The sequence below is a fragment of the Oryctolagus cuniculus genome, chromosome 1 (assembly GCF_051225735.1).
Source record: "Oryctolagus cuniculus isolate XC-2025 breed Fujian yellow rabbit chromosome 1, ASM5122573v1, whole genome shotgun sequence".
Lineage (NCBI taxonomy): Eukaryota > Metazoa > Chordata > Mammalia > Lagomorpha > Leporidae > Oryctolagus > Oryctolagus cuniculus.
Window position 1 is genome coordinate 5,465,915 of NC_142867.1, and position 21,884 is coordinate 5,487,798.

Consider the following 21,884-nt stretch of genomic DNA (forward strand, 5'->3'; position numbering starts at 1 on the left):
ACGCGGCCCCGGCCCCGGCCCCGGCCTTCGTGGGTATTGGCAGTGGCTCACCAGGTGTTCGCTGATGGCCGCCCGCCTGCCGGCCTCCCTGCCAGAATCATGCTGGGCCCTTGGGGACAGACCACGGCGGCAGCACAGCACGCAGCTCTCCTGGCCCCAGTATGTGGGTCAAGGGCTTCTGCCAGCAACCCTAGGACACAGCCCCCAGCCGGGACCCTTGCACCCACCAAGCCTAGGGCTCCAGGCCCACCCCCAGCACCCCCCGCAGGGCTGACCACAGACCACGCTCAGCCACCACAACTTCCTTGCAAAAACCCTCGGCTCACCCGAGGGCCGGTGGAAATTTATTTTTTTTTTCCTTTGTCCTTTTCCATCTTTCCCCAAGTGGCTTTTCCTAGCAAAACGCCTGACATGACACCAGAGGGAAACCGGGGGCAGGGCAGACCCCGCAGGGCAGCCCAGGGCGTTAAATACACGTCAGAGGGCAGGGCAGGGGCGGGCCAGGTGGACAGCACAGGGACATGGCTTCTTACGTGGAGACCAAGGTCTGCTTTTCTGCAGAAGCTGTGCCACAAGGCGGGGGCTACAACCAAGGCGGCAGGGATGGGCAGAGGCCCCCCACCCTGGGCTGCGTTCAGAACCCCCAGAGAAGTGGCGGTGGGGGACGGGGATCTGCCCTCGTAGGCTCCAAGGGCAGCAAGGGCAGAGTAAGCCAGATGTGCCGCCTCCGGCAGAGGGAGGGGTGCCGGCAGGGTGAGGGTTAAGGCTGGTGCCCGGCCTCTGGCACGGTGGGCCTCCCGCCTCCGCCTGCCGTGAGGACAAAGGGGAACGGTGTGCAGGCAGCGCAGGGCCTGGCTCCGGCAGGGCAGGGGGCGGCAGGAGCAGGCTCCCTCGCAGCTCAAGACACAGGCCTGGCACAGCCGCCCGCCCACCTGCCCCGGATGTGCGCAGACCCCACTGCAGCTGGACGGCTGGAGCTGTGAGTGTGGGAGGGGTGGCGAGGCAGGGGGAGTGCAGAGGGCGGGCTGCTGGGCCCTCATGCCTGTCCTGAGGTCCGGTCCGGCCCAGGGCCCAGGGCCCGGATCCCCTGGCCACACTCCCTGCCCCCGGGCTCTGACTGCGTCTGGGGCAGCAGAGGCCAGGGAGGCCCTGGGCTCTGGAAGAGGGGATGGAAGGCAGACGGGGAGGGAGAACCCAGTGCAGCATACAGGGGTGGGGCGGACAGACGAGCCCTCGTTCCAAAGACGGGGAGGGGCGGGGGCAGCTTCGGTGACCCAGAGGCAGCGGCGGAGCAGGCCCCAGCCCAGCCCAGCCCCAGTCCTGGGTGTCTTCCAGCGGGGGCCCTGACAGAACCAGGGCTCAGGGCAGCAGGCAGATGGGCCGGAGGGAGATGGGGAGCCCAGGACACCCCAGAGCCACAGACTCAACTACCCCAGGAGAGGGAGGCCCCTCCTGCCCCCCTGGGGCATCATCTGCAGGTGCCCCTCCAGTCCCACCCCGTGTGCCTCCTAGCAACAGCCACCGCCAGGCGCCTTCACAGGGGTGCTGTCGATCTTGAGGTTGGGCCGTTCGCCCCCCGAGGCCGCCCCAGGCCCCATCCGCTTTTTGATCTCGGCAGCCATGGTCATGAACGCCTGCTCCACGTTGGTGGCATTCTTGGCACTCGTCTCCAGGAAGGGGATGCCCAGAGAGTCTGCAAACTCCTGATGAGAGGAGAGGGGAGAGGAGGGGAGAGGGGAGGAGAGGAGAGAGGGGAGGAGAGGGGAGAGGGGAGGAGAGGGGAGGGGAGGGCAGGGCGGGGCAGGGCGGGGGCCGCGCCGGCCGCGCTCACCTTGGCCGTGCTGTTGTCCACCACCTTCTTGGTGGTGAGGTCGCTCTTGTTGCCCACCAGGAGCTTGTTGACGTTCTCACTGGCGTAGCGGTCGATCTCCTGCAGCCACTGCTTCACGTTGGCGTAGGACTCCTGGGGGCCAGGGTCACAAATTACTGTTCCCAACTTCCACCCCCCCCGCTGGGCAGCAGGGGCTCCCTTGAAGGGGAGAGGGCAGCCAGCAGCCCTGGGCTCAGGGACCAGAAGCCGACTCTGCGTCCGCAGCTGTCTCCTGGCGAGCCGCTCACAGGCCCAGGCATGCGGGGAGCGAATGGCACCAGAGGGAGACGGCGAGAATCATGGCGTGCCCGCGGTGGCCACAGGGCCCCGGGGGCAGTGGGAGCCCTCACGGAGGCAGCCCAGGAGGCGCACAGGCGTGCTGCGCACAGAGCCGACCACCTCCCCACTTTTGGCATCAAGGGTGCCATCACGCGACCTCCAGGCTCCCCAGCAGCTGGCTAAAGGACGGATCTGAGGACAGCGCTCCAGCCCCGGCCACTGTTCCTTCCCTGGGGTCAGAGACCTAGTGACATCACATTGGGTCACACGTACGCTTCCCGCCGTGTCCCGAACTGGGCCCTGTGCTGGTCGCTGCCCGACAGCATCCAGCACATGGAGGGGCAGGTCAGGACGCACGCGACGGCAAGGCCGTCTAGCACGCAGGGCCAGGGGACCGCGGGACCACCTCTGCCTCAGCGGCCCTGGCCTTGCGCAGCCAAGGTGCAGGCTGGGAGACAGCACGTGCCAGGTCACAGAGCAGGACTCTGTGGGGAGGGGAGACGCCGGATGTTGCTGGGAGGCAGGCCCTGGCCGGGGCGAGGGGCCACCCAGGACATCAGGAGCCTCAGCCCGGCCAGGTCTCGGACAGTCAGGAGCAGCAGGACCACTCACACCTGCGTTCTGGAAAGAGTGCCCGCAGCTACGCCGAGACGGTCAGCAGCTGAGGGTGCCTGGGTTAACCCAGGGCCGGGACGAGGGGCCCTTAGCCAGGGAGCGCGGTGCTAGGCGCACAGGCTCAGAGCCAGGCTGTGCTGGCTGAAGTGCGTCTCAATCCATCCCTCCGGGTCTCTGGGAGACCACCCGCCCCCTCCGGGCCTCAGGTTCCGGGAGGTTCCGTCTGCATGGGACCTCCCAGCAGGGCCGCTGTCAGCAGGAGAGACACGGGGACGCGGCCCTGTGTGACAAGCGCTTCATTAGCCAGAGCGGCTATTATCCTCATCAGCGCCATTATGAGGGGCCTGGGACTGGCTGCGTGGGGGAGGGAAGTCTCCTGGTCAGGCCAGCAGGGATCTGGCTACGAGGATGGGGTTGGAGGAGCTGGCGAGGCCAGGGTGGGGCTCGGGAGAGGCTGCCTGTGGGCAGGAAAGGGGCTGCCCGAAAGGCAGAGCCCTGGGTCCCAACACGGCTTCGCCCCGGCTGACCGCGAGTGCAGGCAAAGCCACTTGGGCCTCTGCAGGCAGGTTCCTCGTGCGCAAAACCCGGACCCCAGCGGCGAGTGCACGGGCGAACGCAGACCCAGACACGCAGGGGCCACGCGACGCCGGCACAGCCCACGGGAAGCAGCGCGACCACGGAAGGGGCCAGAAGCATGCAGGGAGGGGTGAGGTGGAGGCCTGGGGCTGAGCTGGGAGGCACAAGGGGGGGCCGTGGGGAAAGCACCGTGTGAGCCAGCGAAGAGCCCCCGAGTCAGAAGCCCTCACGGGACACTGGGGACACCGACCTCCCCGGGGGGAGAGGAGGGTGGAGTCAGAGGGCCGGAGTGGCGCACGGCTCACCCAGCCTGCTGTCCAGAACCAGGCAGGTGGCAAGCTCAGAAGCGGCTGCTGCCAGAGCCCAGCGCTGGCGTGGTGGCGTAAGGGTAAAGCCGCCGCCTGCAGTGCCGGCATCCCAAATGGCCGCTGGTTCGAGACCCGGCTGCTCTACTTCTGATCCAGCTCTCTGCTATGACCCAGGAAAGCACTGGAAGATGACCCAAGTCCTTGGGCCCCTGCACCCACAAGGGAGACCCAGAAGAAGCTCCTGGCTCCTGGCTTCGGATCAGCACAGCTCCTACCATTGCGGCCATCTGGGGAGTGAACCAGCGGATGGAAAACCTCTCTCTCTCTGCCAACTTTGTCTTTCAAATAAATAAATAAATAAGTCTTAAAAAAAGAGCAGCTGCCCTTGGGAGCAGGGACCCCTTCCGCCTGGGGCTGGACCCCACGCAGCGGCAGGTTCGGGGTGGGGGGGGAAAGACTGCGCTTCCTGCCCCTGCCCTCCACAAGCTGGAGGACTCGCCCAGGGCCCCCGCCGTCCTGAGCCCACGGCCTCCTGGGACACAGCCCTCGCATGAGTGTCGCAAGGGGACAGACCGTCTCCGGCCGCTGCCAGCGGTGTGAGAGCAGACGCACAGCCTGGGCTCTGCTCACACCGGGCTCCCGGGCCTCCTGGTCAAGGGCCCTCCAAGTGCCGCCCCTGTCTCACACAGGAAGCCACAGGTCCAGCACCGCGGCCACCCAGCTGACTAAAACCCCGAGGGGCGAGTCTGGCGCGGAGGGGAAGCTGCGGCCTGGTCCCACCGAGCCCCTGCATCAGGGTTCTGGAAGGCTGGCCTCCCTGCACGTGAGCCTGCACACAGTCAGTCCCCTGTCAGGGCAGAGGCCAGGATGACGTGCGAATCTCGGACTAAGGCAGGGAGGCACCGCTGGCGACAGGGAGCCCCGGAGTACCTGGTCGGTGACGTCGTACACCACGATGATGCCGTGGGCCCCCCGGTAGTAGCTGGAGGTGATGGTCCGGAACCGCTCCTGGCCGGCTGTGTCCCACTGCAGACAAGCGAGCAGCACAGTCGGCCCGCGGCCCAGGCCGCAGCCCCCTCCCCGGGGCCCTCGGGCGACACTCACAATCTGGAGTTTGATGGTCTTGCCGTCCAGCTCGATGGTGCGGATCTTGAAGTCCACCCCGATGGTGCTGATGTAGCTCTCCGTGTACGTGTCATCCTAGGGCCGGGGCCAGCGCAGCGCCTCAGCCACGGGGCCCCAGTGGGGCACAGGGGAGCCCCAGTTCTCAGCACCCCAACGTTTGGGCCCTGTGCCATTTAGTCTGATGTGTGACTGGCGGGTCCCACGACTTCACCCTGGGTCCCCAGGTCTCGCAGCCACTGTGCTCTGGGGGGCCCTTCCCCCCGCTGCCAGCTGGGACCCCAGGCTGGGGGACGGGAGCTTCTACTCACAGCAAACCGCAGGAGTAGGCACGACTTGCCCACGCCCGAGTCGCCGATCAAAAGCAGCTTAAACAGGTAGTCACTGGGAAGAGAAGAGAGAGTGTGAGGGCAGGCAGCGCACTGCTGCCACCCTGGGCTCGCGGCCGCGGCCCCCCAGATCTCCCGCCAGGCCTGGCTGGGGGAGCGCTGCCCTGGACGCGACAGGGCGCCGGGCGCTGAAGGGCGGGATGCTGTGAACCAGAGCCCGGTGCCGCCGCTGGGACTCTTCCCAGGACTCCAGACCTTCCCGGCCCGTCCAGTGGCTTGGCAGGGCAGGCCCCAGAGGGAAAGCTGAGCTCAGCCCGGAACCTGCTCAGTGACAAAGCTGCGCGCACAGCTGAAGTCGCCACGAAGAGACCCCAGGCCAGGGAGGAGACTGAGCTGCGAGGGGGCCCCAAGGCGGGGTCTCACCCACCCCGCACCGCGGCCCGGGGGGCGCTGCCCGGGGAAACCTGCAGCCTCCAGCTGGGGCAGAAGAGGGAAGCGGCAGAGAGGAAGCAGAGCGCACCGCGGGGAAGTCCGAGTGCAGAGCCGAGCCGGCAGCGAGGCCCAGAGCCGGCGCCGCGAGGCAAAGGCCGCGCCACGGCGCCCGGGCCCGGCAGCAGCGGGACAGCGAAAGCAGGGTGGCAAAGGCGGGACGAGGCGCGGGAGACCCCGCGAGCGCGAGGCGCGGGAGACGGGACCAAGCGCCGCCCCGGGCCCTGCGCCTGGCCAGCCTCGGCCCCAGACCGGGAGGCGGGCGCGGGCAGGGCCCCAGGGCTGGCACACCTGCACTCCAGGGGCCGCAGAGACAACGTGGAAGCCGGCCTTCCGAGCCACCTTCGAAATCCTCACGGCCGCAGGGGGCTCACACGGGCTCCCCACGCTTTCCAGGAATTCCTCCACCACGCCGGAATCCCGACTCCGCCGGGACAGCCCGCGCCCCGCCTTCCCGGGCAGCCCCCTGCCCATCCTCCGGGAGCCGCACCTCTCGGTTCAGACAGGCGACGGAGGACCACCGCCCCGCGCCCAGGGGCTGGGCCGCTCGGATCCCGCCCGAGCGCACTTTTGCGGGGCTTAATCGACTTCGCTTCTCGCTTGCCTCCAGGGCTCTGAGCCCCCTCTCCGCCAAGCTCCACACCCCAGGCGCTGCTCTTCTTCGCCAAGAGCCCGACCCAAAAGAGCCGAGTCTGAACCCAGAAACCGGCGTGACAGGCTCCGCACAGCCGGGGAAACTGAGGCCTGGGGACGCCGGGGCTGCCGGGTCACCTGACCGCGGAGGCCTGCGCGCCGGCCGCGCGGCTCCCAGCGCTGCCCTTGGGGCTGCCGCTTCGGGCCCCCGCTTCGAGGACTCGGGGGTGTCAAGACGGGGTCCTGGGCCCCCGGGGGGAGGGGCGGGACCCGGATGTGTGCATGTGTGTGGGGGGGTGTCAGTGGTAGAGGGACCCGGATGTGGGGGCGCCGCACAGTCCTGACCCGGGCCAGACAACTCCGGAACGCGTACAGCCCCGTACTCGGGACCGAGGCTGCGCCAGACGGCGCGGGCGGGGCTCACTCACTATTCGGGGTTCATGGCGGCGGCGGCGGCCCGCTCGGTCGCTCCCAGTCGGCTCTGCTCCGCCTCCCGTTCCAAGATGGTGGCCGCTCCGCCCCTGAGGCCCCGCCCGCGACGCGCAGGCGCACACGGTCCCGACAGGGGCCTCGCCGCGCTGCTTACTGGAACTTGTAGTCCCCCACGGTGCCCGACTCGCCACCCCCCACGGCGCAGGCGTCGCTGCGAGCCCACGCCTGTCCTGCCGCGCACTGCCTTCTGGAGCTTGTAGTCCGCTTCCTGGTAGCCGCGGGCCGAGGACGGCTCGGGCTGGCGCACCCGCCTTCTCCCTCTTCGGCTCCCAGGTTGGGAGCACTGCGTGGGAAGGTGGCGCCGGTCATGCACTAGTCAGAGCTCCTCACGCACAGCCACGGGCCCAGGAGGATGTCCTCACACTAGTTTTATAGGTGGAAAAAAAAAACCGGGGCTCGGGAAACTCGCTCAAGGTCAAACCCGAGGACGGCCGATCTCGTTAAAGACCAGGCCGTCTGGGGCGAAGGAGCGAAGGCTCTCGAAGAAACCCCGAGCCGAGCAGCGCCCCCCACAACTGGGCTGGGGCAGAGGGCCTGGCCCCCGTGGGAGACACGCGCAGCCTCTCCCACCCATCCCAGCCTGGGGCACCCGCGGCCTCCGTCTCAAAACAAGCCCAGCACAGATTCAAACGTCTTTATTTCTCCAGTTACATCTGAAAATGGCGCGACCGCCTCACCCCACCCCAGCTGGGGAGCCCTCCGGCCCCGGCGGGAAGCTGCAGGCGCGGAGGCGGCGCCCCGGCGGGGCAGTGCATAAGGCCGGGCGCGGCGCGGGGCCGGCGGGCGAGGAGGGCTCCGGGCTCTCCGTCCCGGGACACCGGGCGATGGCGAGCTGGTGGCGTCCCCTGGAGGCCGGGAGGGGCGGGAGCAGGTGAGGGAGCCCTGCGGGGCGGCGCCGCTCGCGGGAGATACTCCGCTCGCGATGGGGGTGATTAAGGCCTGGGCGGTACCACTAGAGGAGGGCCGGGAGTACCGGGACGGAGGGCAGGGGCGCGGCCAATAACTTATTCCTCTATATACAGAAGCAACGGCCGGGGGAGGGCGGGGCTTAGTGTTCCGGGCTCCGGATCTGGGCGGGGCGAGCAGCCAGCCCCTCCCACGGGCCTGGCAAGGGGCTCTGCTGGAGAGAATAAATACGGGGCAGCGCTGGGCAGCCAGGCCGGCCTCCAGGGCTCAGGCTGGGACGACGCGGGGAGGTTACCCTGAGATTGAACAGAAAAGACAGGGGTCCTGGGGCTGGGCAGGCGGGACGAGCAGCGGGCCCATGCGAGCGCTGGGGCTGTGCCGGGGGGCGGCTCTGGCAACTGGCTGCCCCTTCAGGCTTAGCCCACGAGGGAGCTCCGTCGGGAGAGGTCCATGGAACTGGAGCTGAGGGTGCGGCTGTCAGAGAGCCCCGCGCCGCCAGGCTGCGGACAGAGGGGGCCCTGGTGAGCTCCTGCGGGGTCAGGGCTGCGTGCACGCTGGCACCCACCGTCGCACAGGCCCGAGCAGGCGGGCAGGGATGCACCCGGGGCACAGACGGCCACCCGCCCCTACCTGGGCTGGCTCCTCCACGCTCTTGTTGAGGAAGTTGAGGGAGCTGGCCCGCTTCATCCTGAGGGAAGAGGGCGCCCAGGTCTGCGGGGGAGCTGGGACGGGGGGGGGGGGGGGGGGGGGGAGCCGCCCTGGCGCCGGGGGTGGGGCCTGGGCGGGTGGCAGGGGCTCAAGGGGCTTAGCAGGGTGGTCCTGAGGGGCTCGCTCGGTTAGGGGCTCACCTGGGGTTGGGCGGTTCCTGGGGGCCACCCCCCTGCAGCTTCTTCACCAGCATCTCGCTGCTGCGCCTCAGGGCTTCGCGGAGCTTCCCGAAGGAGCCGCTGCGCCGCAGGGAGCCGCTGCCGTCCTGCGGCACAGCACCAGGCTGTCTCCAGGCTGCGCCGGCTGCGCCGGCTCCCGGCCCCCCAGCCCCAGACTCACCCCGCTCCACTCGGCCGCAGGCCCTGCCTCCTCGAGGTCCGACTCCGCGCGAGGCCCGGCCCCCCCGGCCACATCCCGGCCGCGGCGGTCTCCCCGCCCGCTACCGCCGTCTTTCAGCAGCTCCACCACCTTGGTCTGGCTCGCGGGGTCCAGGCCCTGGGGGAGGGGCAGGGGGCATCAGGCCCCGGCTGGAAGACGCAGGCCCACGCGCCTGTCCGCCCTCGCGAGGAGCCCCACCTGCTTGCGGCTGCGGTCGGCACAGTCCTCCAGCGTGTGTGCGGCCTCCAGCTTGCCCTGGCGCCGGTACAGGGCTCCCAAGCTGCGCAGGGTGGTGTTGACCGTGGGGCTGCGGTGGGGTGGCCGGACACCTCAGACTCCGTGTTCCCTGAACCCAGGCCCCCGGCACCCAGCCCACACTAGCCCCCGCTGGGTGGCAAGCTTTGTGCTAGGCCCCCCGGCTTCTGCGGTCCTCAGGGAGTCACCCCAGAGCTGTCCTGACCCCAGGGCCCTCGTGGGACGCTGCCACGGGCTGCGGAAGCTGCAGGACCCGGGGCGAGACAGGCGGCCAGTGCAGAAAACCTCCCTGGGACAGGGGAGCCGGCAGAGAGGAGCGGTTTCAGGGTGACCCAATGCCATTCCGCTGCCACCAACTCCACCAGCAGCCCCGCCCGGCCGGCCCCGGCCCCTCACCTGTCCACTTTACAGGCCTTGTACCAGCTGCCGTACTCCCCGTAGGGGGCGCTGTCCCGGCGCTTATCCTGTGGGAAGGCAGGCCAGGGAGGTGGGAGAAGGCTCCTCCCACGCGCAGCCTCACCCCTCCCTGACACCTGCCCGCCCGGCCTGCATCTACCTTGCTCTCCTCTCGCTCCTCTGCGTGCATCCAGATGGGCTTGTTGTCCCCTGGGGAGAAAGGACGCCGTCACCAGCCTGCCACACAGGCCTCTCCTGGTTGCGGGGGGACCGGGTACGGCTTTGTCGAACGGCCAGGAAACAGACTCCACCCATCTCGGACGCTGGACGGACGAGCGAGGCACAGGCGTGTGGCCGGGGCTTGTGTCCCGGGGCACAGGGCGTCCAGGGCCGGACGCCAGGGGCTCACCGTTGACGGAGCCGAACTCCTTCTCGTGCGCGCGCGTGAGGATCTCCTTGTACAGGGTCTCCGCGTCCTGGTACTTGCCCTGCTTCAGGTAGCAGGACGCCTGCGGGGCCGAGCGTGCGGGCGGCGTGAGCGGCGGGGGGCGGGGGAGCCCAGGCTCCTCCCTCTCCCCGCCCCCGCCCCCGCCCGGCCGCCAGCCCCTCGCCCCGAGGCACCAGGTTGTTCTTGGTCTTGGCCACGTTGGGGTCGTCGGGCCCGAGGCGCGCGGCGTAGATCTCCAGCGCCCGCCGGTAGTAGTGCTCCACCTCCTGCGCCTTGCCCTGGTTCTGGCACAGCAAGGCCAGGTTGCTGAGCTGCTTCGCCACGTCGGGGTGGAACTTGCCCAGGACCTGCGGGGGGAGGGAGCCGGCAGCTGGGCGGGGGCTGCGGGCCCCCTGCCTGCCCCGCTCGCCAGCCCCGCGGCGCCCTGCGCCCACCTTCTCGCGGATCTCCAGCGCCCGTTTGCACAGCGGCTCGGCCTCCTTGTACTTGCCCCGCTTGCCGTAGAGAACTGCCAGGTTGTTCAACGTCGCGGCCACCTAGGCGCGGGGACGGAGGCTCCTCACCCAGGGCCCCGCTGGGCAGGGACGCGGGGACCCAGGAGCTGCAGGGGATGGGAGGCGGCCCCTCCTGACCCGACCCTCACTCACGGCGGGGTGGTCCTTGCCCAGGGTCTTCTCACGGATGGCCAGGGCGTCATTGAGCAAGTGGGCGGCCTCCTTGTACTTGTTCTGGTCCCTGGGAGCAGGTGGGCACGGTCAGGATCACCGTCCAACCCCAGGCTGCGCGGGAGTGGGCCTGGGCAGCCCCTGTCCTCCAGGCGCTCGGGCACTCCGGGCAGCTCGCCTCGCAGGGCGTCCGCCTCCCACTCAGGACCCTGGGCCCTCACCGGTAGACCAGCGCCAGGATGTTCAGCATGGTGGCCACGTCAGGGTGGTCGTGGCCCGACGTCTTCTCCAGGTCCTCGAGTGCCTGCTTGCAGAGCGGCACGGCCACCTCGTAGCGGCCCTGCGACGCGTACTGGATCACCAGGTTGTGCAGCGTGCGGAGTCGTGCCGGGATTTCATAGCCCCCATGCTGGGTGGCCACATCCCCTGCTCCAGGGCTGGGGGCTGCGGGGTCAGGACAGATCAGATGTACCACCTGCCCGCCGGGATGGCCAATGGCTTTGCCCCACCTGACACGTGGCCCTGGGCAAGCCACGAGCCACTCTGCCTCAGTTTCCCTATTTGGAGAGTAGGTCTGGTTACCCACAGGAAACTGGGCGGAAGCTGTGTGTCCCACCGCTAGTGCCCAGCCTCTCAGCCTCAGGTCTGCACCTGTGGCGTGCTCAGCGCCAGGAGACAGCCCGTGCGGCCTGGCCCACAGCGGCTGAGTACCTGTGCTCCAAACAGAGAAGGCTGGGAGAGGGGGAACTCCCGGGCGCACACAGGGGCTGGTGACACACACCGCAGGACAGGAAGCCGGGCCTGGCTCTGCAGCGCTTTTACCTGGATGTGTACTCCTCAGAGGGGCGGGGGCCGGGAGGCAGGGAGAGGGGAGCACTGTGGGGACCCCCACCCCCCAGGAGCTCCAACAGGGAGAGAGGGGCACTGTGGAGGCCCCCAACCGCCGGGATCTCCAGCAGGGAGGGGGGCACCGTGGAGACCCCCCCCAGGAACTCCAGCAGGGAGAGAGGGGCACCGTGGAGACCCCCCCGGGAGCTCCAGCAGGGAGAGAGGGGCACCATGAGACCCCCTCCCAGGAACTCCAGCAGGGAGAGAGGGGCACCGTGGAGACCCCCCCGGGAGCTCCAGCAGGGAGAGAGGGGCACCATGAGACCCCCTCCCAGGAACTCCAGCAGGGAGGGGCACCGTGGAGACCCCCCCCACCCCGGGAGCTCCAGCACGCTGGGACACGCCAGTCAGAGAGGCAGGAAAGACCCCGGCTGCTCGGCCCTGCTCCCTGTGCCCTCGGGGTCCCGCGGCCCAGGAGTTCATGCAGAGCCACTGCCCACGCGCACCCGGGCTCTGCTCGTCCTCGTTGGGGAACAGGTCGTCCAGAGAGTCTTTGGGGGCATCCCCCTTCTCCTCCTGGGGGGCAGACAGCGTGTGAGGGCGGGGCGGGCGCGGGGGCTCCGTGCTGCCCGCCCGCCCGCTCCCCGCGGGGCTCACGCTGGGCGCGGCGTCCTCGTCCAGCTTGCGGATCTGGCTCATGAACAGCAGGTGCTGCTTCTCCTCCTCCAGCTGGGCCACGGCCTGCTCGCTGCGCTGCAGCTTCTGCTGCGTCCCCGCCAGCTCCTCCCGCAGCCACTGGTTCTCCTGCACCAGGCGCCGCACCTGAGCCCGCAGCTTCTGCTTCTCCGACTCCACGGCCCCCAGGTGGCTCGACAGCGCCAGGATCACCTGTGCAGGCGGCCGGGACAGGTGTCAGCGCGGCTCTCCAGGAAGCACCGGGCCTGGTTCTGCCCAGCCGGAGCTGCGGGGCCTCGGGCCTTGGGTCTCCCACCCTCAAGGAGCTTCCCCTCGACACCCCAAACAATCCCAGTCCAAGGCTCAAACGCAGGAGGTGGGGGGTCCCTGACTGCTTCCTTCTGGGGTCAGGAGGACCCTGGAGGAGGGCTGGCCGGGTGCCGTGCTCCCGAGTGACCGTCCATCTCTCTCGAGGGTCGCAGCGTCCCTGCCCAGGGCCAGCAGTGGCCAAAGAACCCTGAGATGCTGAAGGCCATCCTGGCTTGTGCTGTGCGTCCACAGCGGCCCCTGCTTTCTGGGGCGCCCAGGTAGGGGAGGGCAGCACGTCCCAACGCCGCGGGGGCCTGCGGCACCTTGGCAGAGGCCCCCATCTGACGCCGTCCCCTCCCCACCCAGGCCTCCGTCTGACGCTGTCCCCTCTCTCCATCCAGGCCTCCATCTGACGCTGTCCCCTCTCTCCATCCAGGCCTCCATCTCACACCGTCCCCTCCCCAGCCAGGCCTCCATCTGACGCTGTCCCCTCTCCATCCAGGCCTCCGTCTGACGCTGTCCCCTCCCCAGCCAGGCCTCCGTCTGACGCTGTCCCCTCCCCAGCCAGGCCTCCGTCTGATGCTGTCCCCTCCCCAGCCAGGCCTCCATCTGACGCTGTCCCCTCTCCACCCAGGCCTCCGTCTGACGCCGTCCCCTCTCCATCCAGGCCTCCGTCTGACGCTGTCCCCTCTGTCCATCCAGGCCTTCGTCTCATGCTGTCCCCTCTCCATCCGGGCCTCTGTCTGACGCTGTCCCCTCCTCAGCCAGGCCTCCATCTGACGCTGTCCCCTCTCCATCCGGGCCTCCATCTGACACTGTCCCCTCTCCATCCAGGCCTCCATCTGACGCTGTCCCCTCTCCATCCGGGCCTCCATCTGATGCTGTCCCCTCTCCATCCGGGCCTCCGTCTGACGCTGTCCCCTCTCCAGCTCTGAGCTCCCAGGCTCGTGTCGCCTGGGGCCCTGGCCTCGGCTCCCGCTCCTTTCTCCAGCCTTCACGGTCCAGGGTTTTTCTGCAGAGAGGCCCCTCTTCCCGGTCCCGCCTGCCCCTGGCTTCAGCCCCACCCAGTCTCGGTGCCCACGTCCTCTGCGCCGTCCTGTCCCTGTGTGCACCGCCAGGAGTTAGGCCCCCGTGGTCATCTCCGACCTGACAACCAACTGGCAGGGGATGAGCCAACACCACGTGGCCCCCCGAGAAGGCCAGGCCGTGCAGGACAGCAAAGGGGGGCCAGGCGTCTTCACAGCCGCTCGCTTCAGACAAGCTCCCTGAGCAGCCTGGTAGCAGACACGGGGCCAAGGTGACACAGCCTGCCCAGGGTGGCGGAGGGCGCACAGGCCTCGGCAGCCCGCGTCTGCCCGGAGCCCCCTCTGGGAGGCGGAGAGAGAACCCCTGAGCCCCCAGACTCTCAAATGCGCTCGTGGACCCCGTCCTGGCGCTGGTCTCGGCGCTCGTGGCCATCTCCCAGCGGAGGGCCAGCGCTGGCCTCCTCACCACTGGCTACCTGCTCCTACTCGGACCCGCGCTTCACTCCCTGCGTCTCAGCTCCACACGCCGTCCAACCCTGCACAGGCCTGAGCCTGAGACTAAAACCCACACCAGCAAGGCCTGCTCTGGCTCCTCCCCCACCCCGCCCCACCCCGGGGGGTCTTTCTGACCTCAGGACCCTGCACATGCTGCTCCTCCCTCCCCTTGCTGGACACTGGTCTTGCTAGGCCCTGGGGAATCGTGTTTGACCAGGACTACAAGCTGCCACCGACCCCGGTCTTTGAAAGCTCCCCACGGATTGGATACAATTGCCCGCATCTGTGTTTCCGGCTGCCCTGTGGGACTGGGCAGGGATGTGGGGGACCCTGCCCAGTCCCACACAGGGCCTGGCCCAGCAGGGGCACTTGGTTAACCTGTCAATGAGCACCACGGTCTCCTTCTCCCTTCCTGCCCAGTCTGTTGGCTAGAGGGGAGCCAGGATCGGAACTGGGGGGGGGGTGACCAGGGTGTCCTGGGGGAGGGGCTGGGGTCTCCAAAGTACTCCTCTCCCCAGCGGATATTTCCGGGCCCCGCCCCGCGCGGCCACCTACCTGTGCCTCCCCCAGCCCCAGCTCGATGGCCTCCAGCGAGCGGCGCAGCAGGACGCAGCGCTCCTGCGAGCCGGGCTCGGCCTCGCCGGCCTCGGGCGCGGCCAGGGGCGCCAGCAGCGCGCGGTGCTCCCCGCGCAGGGTCTCGAGTCCCTGGATGACGGCCTTGGTGCCCAGCACGATCTCGTCCTGGCTCAGCTTCTCCTCCCGCGGGATCACCATCGTGGCCATGGTCGCGCCGCCTGGGGAGGTGCGGGGCGGGCGGGCGGGCGCCGGGCCTGCGGCCACACCGCCGTCCCCCGCGGGTTAGGTAAGCACCGGCGGTCCCCGGACGCCTGGGTCCCGGGGGGCGCCCTGGGCCCCCGGCCCACGGCCCTCTCGCGGCCCGCGCTCAGCCTACAGGGGGCGCGCCCGGCCCGTGTCGGCCGGGGAGACGCAATGCGGTGTGGCCGGCGGCGAGGCCGGACCCCCGGCTTGGGCGGCCCAGGCTCCGGGCTTCCCAGAAGACCCCCTTAGGGTAGGGCGCAGCGACACGCGCGACGGGGGTCGCGGTGGGGGCTTCACTCCCGTGCGGGAGCCCCAGGCCCCCGGCAGCCCACTCCCCAACAGGCAGGCCGAGCCCGCTGAACCGCTGGTCCAGGGGTCCCGACTCCCGCAGGCCGGCCGACCCCCCCCCACCAGGCCGAGCCCCCGGCGGCCGACCCCCCCACAGGCCGAGCCCCCGGGACCGCGCCCCTCACGGTGGGCCGCCCGCTCCTCCCACAGGCCGCGCCCACGACGACCCCTCCCCCAGGCCGGTCCGCGGCGCCCTCCCCTGGGAAGCCGGAGCCCCTCTCTCGGCCGGTCGGCCCGCGCCGACCTTGCCTCCTGCTCGGGCCCGGCTGCCGCTCTGGTTCGGCTCCCGCCGCGCTTTACCGGGACCCGCAGCCAGGAGCCGGCCCCGCAGCCTCCATCCCGCCGGCTTTCCCAGCAGTCCCCGCGCCGCCTTAAAGGTGAAGCTGCTACCTCGCTGGCGTCGGAGGGGGCGAAACCGGCGCCTCTCCGCCGCGCGCCGCCTTAAAGGAGCCGGCGGGCGCTGCTCGGGGGCGGGGCTGGGCTTCGCCGGGGGCGGGGCTTAGCCCGGGGCGGGGCTGGAGGGGCGGGGCTTCGCCCGGGGCCGCCCGCGAGGTCCTCGGCCAGGCGTGGACCTACTCCGGGGGCCCTGAGCCCGAACGCGCCCCACGCGGCGGCCAGCGAGGACGACGGGAGGAGGCCGGGCCCCCAGGACGCAGAGCCCCCTTCATGGGGCGGTGGGCGCTTCGGGGTGTGTGTCGGTGCTCTGGGCTCCTCTGGGGCTGACCACGTCCGCGCTGGGGCGTGTGCACCACAGCACGTGCTGCGGCTGATGGAGGCCAGGATCTGTCTTGTCACTCCCAGGGTGACTCCCGGGGGTGGGGGTGCAGTAGCATCCATTCGTTCCGGCAGGGGGAGGGGTGGTTAGCCTGGTGGTTAGGGCGTCCAGGCGTCCTTGCATTGGATGCCTGCCTCCTGCTCCCCACTGGTGCAGGCCCTGGGAGGCAGTGGCCATGGCCCGTGTTGGGTTCCTGCCACTGGACTGAGCTCTGGCCCCTACTTCACCCAGCCCTTGTGAGCGTTTGGGGAGAGAACCAGCAGGTGGGGGCTCTCTGCCCCTCGAAAAACCAACCCTGGGTCGGTGTCCACCCGTCCCTGCTGCCACTGCTTCTAGGAGGTGGGACTAGGCGGTGACAGCAGGATGGCCACCCCAAGGGACCGAGGCTGTGCGCCAGGGGTCTGGGGTATCCTCAGGATTCGGGGCTCCCATTCCCCTGGATACCAGGGGCAGGAAGGTCTCCCTCGGCCGCCCCACCCAGCCCTTACGGCTGCAGCTGTGTTGGGAAGCACTCGGCTCCTTTCAGCCAATGGAGGCACTTGGAGGTGGTGACTGCTCTCTCTGGCTGGTCTGACCCTTCCCCATCCTGACCCCTCTCTGTGGCTGGGGGCCTGCTCTGGACCTGCCACTCTGCATGGGGCCCCGGGGCCCCCGCCAGGGAGTGAGCTGCGCAGCACAGCGGGTGCTCCCTCAGGGAGCTTGCTACCACCCGGGCGGCGCCGCTGCAGCTTGGCCAGCCGGGCCCGGGTCATGCCCACACCCCCAGCCGGGGCCTGGGGCCTGGAGACAGGGCAACCCCCCTCTTTTCCGCGGTTTTGCCTCCCAAGGCTTCAGGGGGCCCCAAGTCAGCTGCAGCCCAAAGTTCCTGAATAGAAAATCCTAGAAATACACAGCTCGTAAGTTTCAAATAACTTACACACGAAAGCGTTACATTTCCTCTGCCGGTTAACCCCTTACTGTGCCTAATTTAGAAATTAGACTTTAGGGGCCGGCACTGTGGCGCAGGGAGTTAACCAGCTGCCTGCAGTGCCAGCGTCCTTTGTGAGCACCAGTTTGAGTCCCGGCTGCTCCACTTCCGATTCAGCTCCCTGCTAATGCACCTGGGACAGCAGTGGAAGATGGCCCAAGTGCTTGGGCCCTGCACCCGCGTGGGAGACCTGGAGGAAGCACCTGGCTCCTGGCTTCAAATTGGTGCAGCTCCAGCTGTTGCAGCCACTTCAGGAGTGAACCAGTGGATGGAAGACTTTCTCTCTCTCTCTCTCTCTCTCTCTCTCTCTCTCTCTCTCTCTCTCTCTCTCTTCTCTCTTTCCCTACCTCTGCCTCTCTGTAACTCTGCCTTTCAAATAAATTTCAAAAAAGAAATTAACTTTGTTATAGGAATGTATCCAGAGGGGGAACATACAGATAGGGTTTGATACCTTCAGTGGCTGCAGGCCCCCTCTGGGATGCGCCCCTACAGATAAGGGGGTGCTGCCCCTACAGATAAGGGGGTGCTACTGGGATTGAAACTTTCATTTTGGTGCAACATTCAAAAGGCGTGCCCGGGCCAGAGCTGTAGCTCAGGCTATGCCACTGCACAAAGCGGGCACCCCCGCGAGCTTCAGTCCCAGCCTGGCTGCTCCCAGCCTGGCTGCTCCCGTACTGATCCAGCTCCCTGCTAACCCTCCAGGAAAGCAGCAGCAGGCGCCACCCACGTGGAGCCCCCCCATGGAGTTCCAGGGTCTTGGCTGTCACGGCCACTGGGGAGTGAACTAGGGGATGGAAGAGCTCCTCCTCTCTCCTTCTCTGCAAGCTTGTCTTTCAAATAAATCCATCTCTTAAAACGTTGCAGGGAGGTGTAGTTCTCTCCCTGGGCACTGTCCCGGGCTTCAGGCTCCCCTCCCCGGAAGCGCCTGCTGTCGCCAGCTTCTCGCGTCCCCCGCCTCTGTCACTGCCTCAGTGCTGAGCCCGTCTCCATCTCGGCCGCTGTCAGCCCCTCAGCTCACCCCAAGGTTGGGGCCCGAATGGTTGAGGCCTTTTGCATTTGGGGTCTGCCGTCCCTCGGCCCTCACACTGGCCCTGTCTTGCAGAAGCCGCCATGTGCAGAGACCCCATCGACGGGACCGCACTCCCCACCCGCTGGCTGGTCTTGCTGGCCGGAGGAAGTGGCCTCTGCAGCCCAGGGCGCCTTTGCGCTTAGCGAGGTTTGTGGGATCTCTGGGGCCAGCCAGGGTGCGTCCCGGGCACTGTCTGCACGTTGACAGCCGCTGTTCCGAACTCCGTGTTACAGCCGAGGACACGGAGACCCAGAGAGAAAGGCCCCTCTCTCTCTCTCTCTCTCTCTCTCTCTCACACACACACACACACACACACAGCCACCACCTGGAGCCAGAGGCCGGCCCAGCCCCAGGCAAGGCAGGGAGCGCCCCCTTCAACCACCCTTTCCCAGGGGAACAGAGGGAGCTGCAGTCTCCGAGTATGGCTCCGGAGGCTCCTCGCTCTCCCGCAGGCAGGCCGCTGGCCCTGCTTTGCACCGCATGTGCCCCGGGCTGGGGGAGGCTGCCCCCCCAGCCTCTTATCTCGCTCCTGGTGCTTGACCTTGCAAGTGCTCCTCCTTCTCAGGCCCTGGCTTGTCTCTGAGGATCACTCTGTGTGCCCTGTCTCCCGAGGGGAGGGACTGGTGCTGCACCCCGCTCTTCTGGGCCCCTGCCAGGCTGCCGATGGGTGCTCAGTGGAGAATAAGGGCAGCCCCACCCCCGCCCCAACCGGGGGAGTTGTTCTTGCTCCCGGAAAACCGCCTCTCCGCTCCGGGTTCCCAGAAGCACCTGCCCCCTGGGACCCGCTCTCTTCCACTCCCTCCTCTGCGGTGTGTGGGGGGCGCTTTCTCTGAGGGTCTCACCCCCCCCCGTCCCCCAAGTGGCAGCTGCTCTCCCACAAGGCTGGCAGCTCCTCCAAGGCCACGACTTCCCCCTTCCTGAGGACACCCGTGACGGCCGCTCTTCCTGCCGCCGGGGCACACACCAAGTCTGCGCGGCGTCCACGCAGGGCGGCTCTCGGTCGCTGTCCTGGCAGCCGCGTGGCGAAGCCGCAGCCTCCCTCCCTGCCGTGTCCCAGCCTGGCTGGCAGGGTCCCTCGTCCTGCTCAGGCTTCGGGGGTTCAAAGCCAGCCTTGCCCGTTTGCCAGCGGCGTGCTTTCTAGGCATGCGTGGTCACTTCATCTGTTTGCCCATCTGCACAAAGGGTTTCTCAAAACCCACCTTGCTGGTCACAAGAGACCGAATAAATGGTGTGGGGTTTCGGCAGCTTGCCTCGTGCCTAACAGACACTGTTCCTAGCCAGGCTGGCGGACAGACCCTGTGCTGGGGAGGGGGAGGGGGGGACACACAGGGTGGCCGGAGAGAAAGCGCAATCAGCAGAGCGCGCAGCAGGTGCCCACGGGGTCAGGAGAGAGGTCAGCCCTGCTCTGGGCTGGCTCTCCCACCTCCAGAGGAAGCCCCCGTGTCCACCCCTCGTCTGAGCCCCGTGCACACCCAGACGGTCACCTCCAAGTTGGAGTAGAACGCACACCCTCTGTCCTCACCCGGCTTGCCATCCCCTACCCAAATCTCCCGCAGAACGCCCCACCACCTGCCCGTCTCGCAGGGCTGCTGGCCAGTCCCTGTCCTCAACGCCCCCCCCCCCCCTTTAAAAAGGCTTTATTTATTTGAGTTACAGAGAGGGAGAGGCAGAGCCATCTTCCATTCATCCGCTGGTCCACTCCCCAAATGGCCACCCTGGCCCTGGCTGGAGCTCCATTTGTCTCCTGGATGGCAGAGGTCCAAGCACTGGGCCACCTTCCGCTGCCTCCCCGAGTGCAGTGGCAGTGCAGGGAGCTGGACTGGAAGTGGAGCAGCCGGGACTCAGACCGGCGCCCCTGTGGGATGCCGTGTTGCGGGTGGGGCTTTGCCGGCTATGCCACAGCGCCTGCCCTCCTGCCTTTTGCCGTCCCATTTCTAACCTGCCAAACCTGTGGGTTTTGTCTTAATCCGCTCTTGGGGCCCGCCCACTTCTCTGCCCTCCCCTGGGTCCTTGTGCTCATCGCTCATGTGTGCTCGTTCCTGCTCACCTCCGGGGCCGAGGGCCAGGCCCGTGTCCTCCACGTGTCGTGGCAGAGCCAGCTGCCTGAATGCCACCCTCGCTCTCGGCTGAAGCCCTTTTCCGGCTCCGGCCTCGCAGCACGAAGCGCACGGCCCTTGCTCCGCACACGGTGGAGGCAACCGCGGCCACGAGGGCCTCGGGGCCTTTTCAGCCACGCTGAGCCACGGGCGGTCCCAGGGCGCTTCGGGCTCCCTCTCGTGTGTGGCTCGCTGCTTCCTGCGCCCAGAGCATCCACCTGCACAGCCCCTTGCCCGTGCTCCTCTGCACACTCTCACGCTGGCGCCTGCTCCGGGCTGACCTTCCAGCTGCCGTGCCCCCCTGTATCAGCAGTGCCTAGCGTGGGAGCTAACCTGGCGGGAAGTGAATGCCGCTGCGATGGCGACTCAGATGGGCCAGGTGGAGGAACGGGCTCCCGGGGCTGGTATGGGCCCTGGTGGTGAAGACCCCTCGTCCCACGTGGGAACGACGGGGTTTGCGTCTAGCTTTGGTCCTGCCTTCCCACCATGCAGATCCTGGGGGTCAGTGGTGATGGCTCCAGGAGCTGGGGTCCTGCCCCCGCCATGGGAGACCTGGACCGGGCTCCCAGCTCCCGACTTCAGGCTGGCGAAGCCTCAGCCATTGTGGGCACCCAGGGAGCGAACTAACGGATGGGTGCCCCCGCCCCCCGTCTCTCCCTCTCCCTGCATCTCTGCCACACACACACACAGGTAAGTGAGCATCCTGAATGGGATTCTGGAGGGAAAAGGGACACGGGGCGGGGGCGGGGGGCGGCAAAGGCAACCTGTGCGCGGCACGGACTCCAGGTAGCAGCGATGTGTCACTGCTGACTCCTGCACGTGACATGCCACTGAGACCACACTGGGGATGGGCACACAGAGCTATGTCAAAGCCAAGAAGCTAGGCCAGCGCCGCGGCTCACTAGGCTAATCTTCCGCCTGCAGTGCCGGCACCCCAGGTTCTAGTCCCGGTCAGGGCACCGGTTTCTGTCCCAGTTGCTCCTCTTCCAGTCCAGCTCTCTGTTGTGGCCCCGGAAGGCAATGGAGGATGGCCCAAGCACTGCACCCGCATGGGAGACCCCGAGGAAGTACCTGGCTTCTGGCTTTGGATCGGCGCAGTGCACTGCACCGGCCACGGCAGCCATTTGAGGGGTGAACAACGGAAGGAAGACTTTTTTCCCTCTCTCTCACTGTCTAACTCTGCCTGTCAAAAAAAAAAAAAAAAAAAAAAAAAAGCAGCCAAGAAGCGACTGAAATTAAAAAGACAAAGCAGTTCAGCGGTTAGCATTATGGTTCAGTGGGTTCAGTCACGCCTGGGACACGGTCATCCACATGGGCGCCGGTTCGAGTCCCGGCTGCTCCACTTCCAATCCAGCTCCCTGCTAATGCTCCTGGGGAAGCCACAGCAGATGGTCCAAATGCTTGGGCCCCTGCACCCACACTGGAGACTTGGATGGGTCTGGCTTTGGCCTCATGCGGCCCTGGCTATTGTGGCCATCTGGAGAGTGAACCAGCAGATGGAAGCTCTTTATCTTTCAAATAAATAAACCTTAAAAAAAAAAAAAAGGCAGTCTTAAGTTGATGTGCAGGTAAAATACCGTCCCTCCGCCTTCGGCACCACATGCCAGCCCTGGGCCTTAGAGAAAGCCTCTGGTGGCCCTGGGACAGTTCTGCCCTGGTCTGGCCGTGGCTCTCAGGGACTGTGCAGAGCCGTGTCAAGGCCCAAGTCAAAGCCTTCCCGAGCTGCCTTGCGCCTGGGGTCCTGGGAGCCCTTGCCACACAGCCCTCGGCCACGTCCATCCACGTCCATCCTGTCACCCAGGGCCCGGGAGGAAAGGCAGGTGGCCTCGGGCTGAGGCGTGGACAGCGCTTGGAGTGGCACATGTGGTTTAGGGACCGCCTTCCGGCAGCCTGTCAGCAAGTATCTGCTGTGTACGACGGGCCAAGCAGCACCCTGGGCGCCAAGGATATGGCGGGGCGGGCGTTCCCGTTCTTGGATCTTACGTTTCAGTGCGAGACAAACAATGAAT

The 21,884-nt window shown here is 67.8% G+C and overlaps 2 protein-coding genes and 1 long non-coding RNA gene across 4 annotated transcripts; 1 reads left to right on the plus strand and 2 right to left on the minus strand.

Annotated features, from left to right (window-relative positions):
* Positions 1-301: 301 nt before the first annotated feature.
* On the minus strand, positions 302-6,721 carry RAB1B (RAB1B, member RAS oncogene family). The gene is made up of 6 exons (XM_051841497.3): positions 6,650-6,721; positions 5,082-5,154; positions 4,753-4,848; positions 4,579-4,674; positions 1,832-1,963; positions 302-1,703 (listed from the first exon to the last, which is right to left on the minus strand). Exons 1-6 carry the CDS (start codon positions 6,661-6,663, stop codon positions 1,509-1,511), a joined length of 606 nt encoding a protein of 201 aa, XP_051697457.1. The 5' UTR covers positions 6,664-6,721; the 3' UTR covers positions 302-1,508.
* LOC149128253 (uncharacterized) lies at positions 3,335-4,021 on the plus strand. The gene is made up of 2 exons (XR_016224931.1): positions 3,335-3,470; positions 3,823-4,021. It is a non-coding gene; the product is annotated as an uncharacterized LOC149128253 (long non-coding RNA).
* Positions 6,722-7,332: 611 nt separating the features above from the next.
* KLC2 (kinesin light chain 2) lies at positions 7,333-15,353 on the minus strand. 2 transcript variants are annotated; one of them, XM_070068198.2, is made up of 16 exons: positions 15,213-15,353; positions 14,357-14,595; positions 11,955-12,185; positions 11,804-11,873; positions 10,691-10,913; positions 10,452-10,539; positions 10,239-10,340; positions 9,978-10,151; positions 9,766-9,865; positions 9,517-9,566; positions 9,357-9,424; positions 8,904-9,012; positions 8,667-8,822; positions 8,468-8,592; positions 8,250-8,307; positions 7,333-8,119 (listed from the first exon to the last, which is right to left on the minus strand). In XM_070068198.2, exons 2-16 carry the CDS (start codon positions 14,582-14,584, stop codon positions 8,036-8,038), a joined length of 1,866 nt encoding a protein of 621 aa, XP_069924299.1. In that variant the 5' UTR covers positions 14,585-14,595; positions 15,213-15,353; the 3' UTR covers positions 7,333-8,035. The 2 variants fall into 2 exon arrangements, with proteins under 2 accessions (XP_069924299.1, XP_051697453.1); XM_051841493.3 differs by having other exon boundaries at positions 14,357-14,631; positions 15,213-15,350.
* Between the last annotated feature and the right edge of the window lie 6,531 nt (positions 15,354-21,884).

Excerpts from the sequence above, each read along its gene's own strand:
- RAB1B (XM_051841497.3), bottom strand. Across the intron at positions 4,849-5,081 it reads GCCTACTCCTGCGGTTTGCT|GATGACACGTACACGGAGAG; the intron begins GTGAGTAGAAGC and ends CCCCGGCCCTAG. Across the intron at positions 4,675-4,752 it reads AGACCATCAAACTCCAGATT|TGGGACACAGCCGGCCAGGA; the intron begins GTGAGTGTCGCC and ends GCTTGTCTGCAG.
- KLC2 (XM_070068198.2), bottom strand. The coding sequence starts at position 14,584 with ATGGCCACGATGGTGATCCCGCGGGAGGAGAAGCTGAGCCAGGACGAG. Across the intron at positions 12,186-14,356 it reads TGGGGCTGGGGGAGGCACAG|GTGATCCTGGCGCTGTCGAG; the intron begins GTAGGTGGCCGC and ends CCGCCTGCACAG. Across the intron at positions 10,341-10,451 it reads TGGGCAAGGACCACCCCGCC|GTGGCCGCGACGTTGAACAA; the intron begins GTGAGTGAGGGT and ends CCCCGCGCCTAG.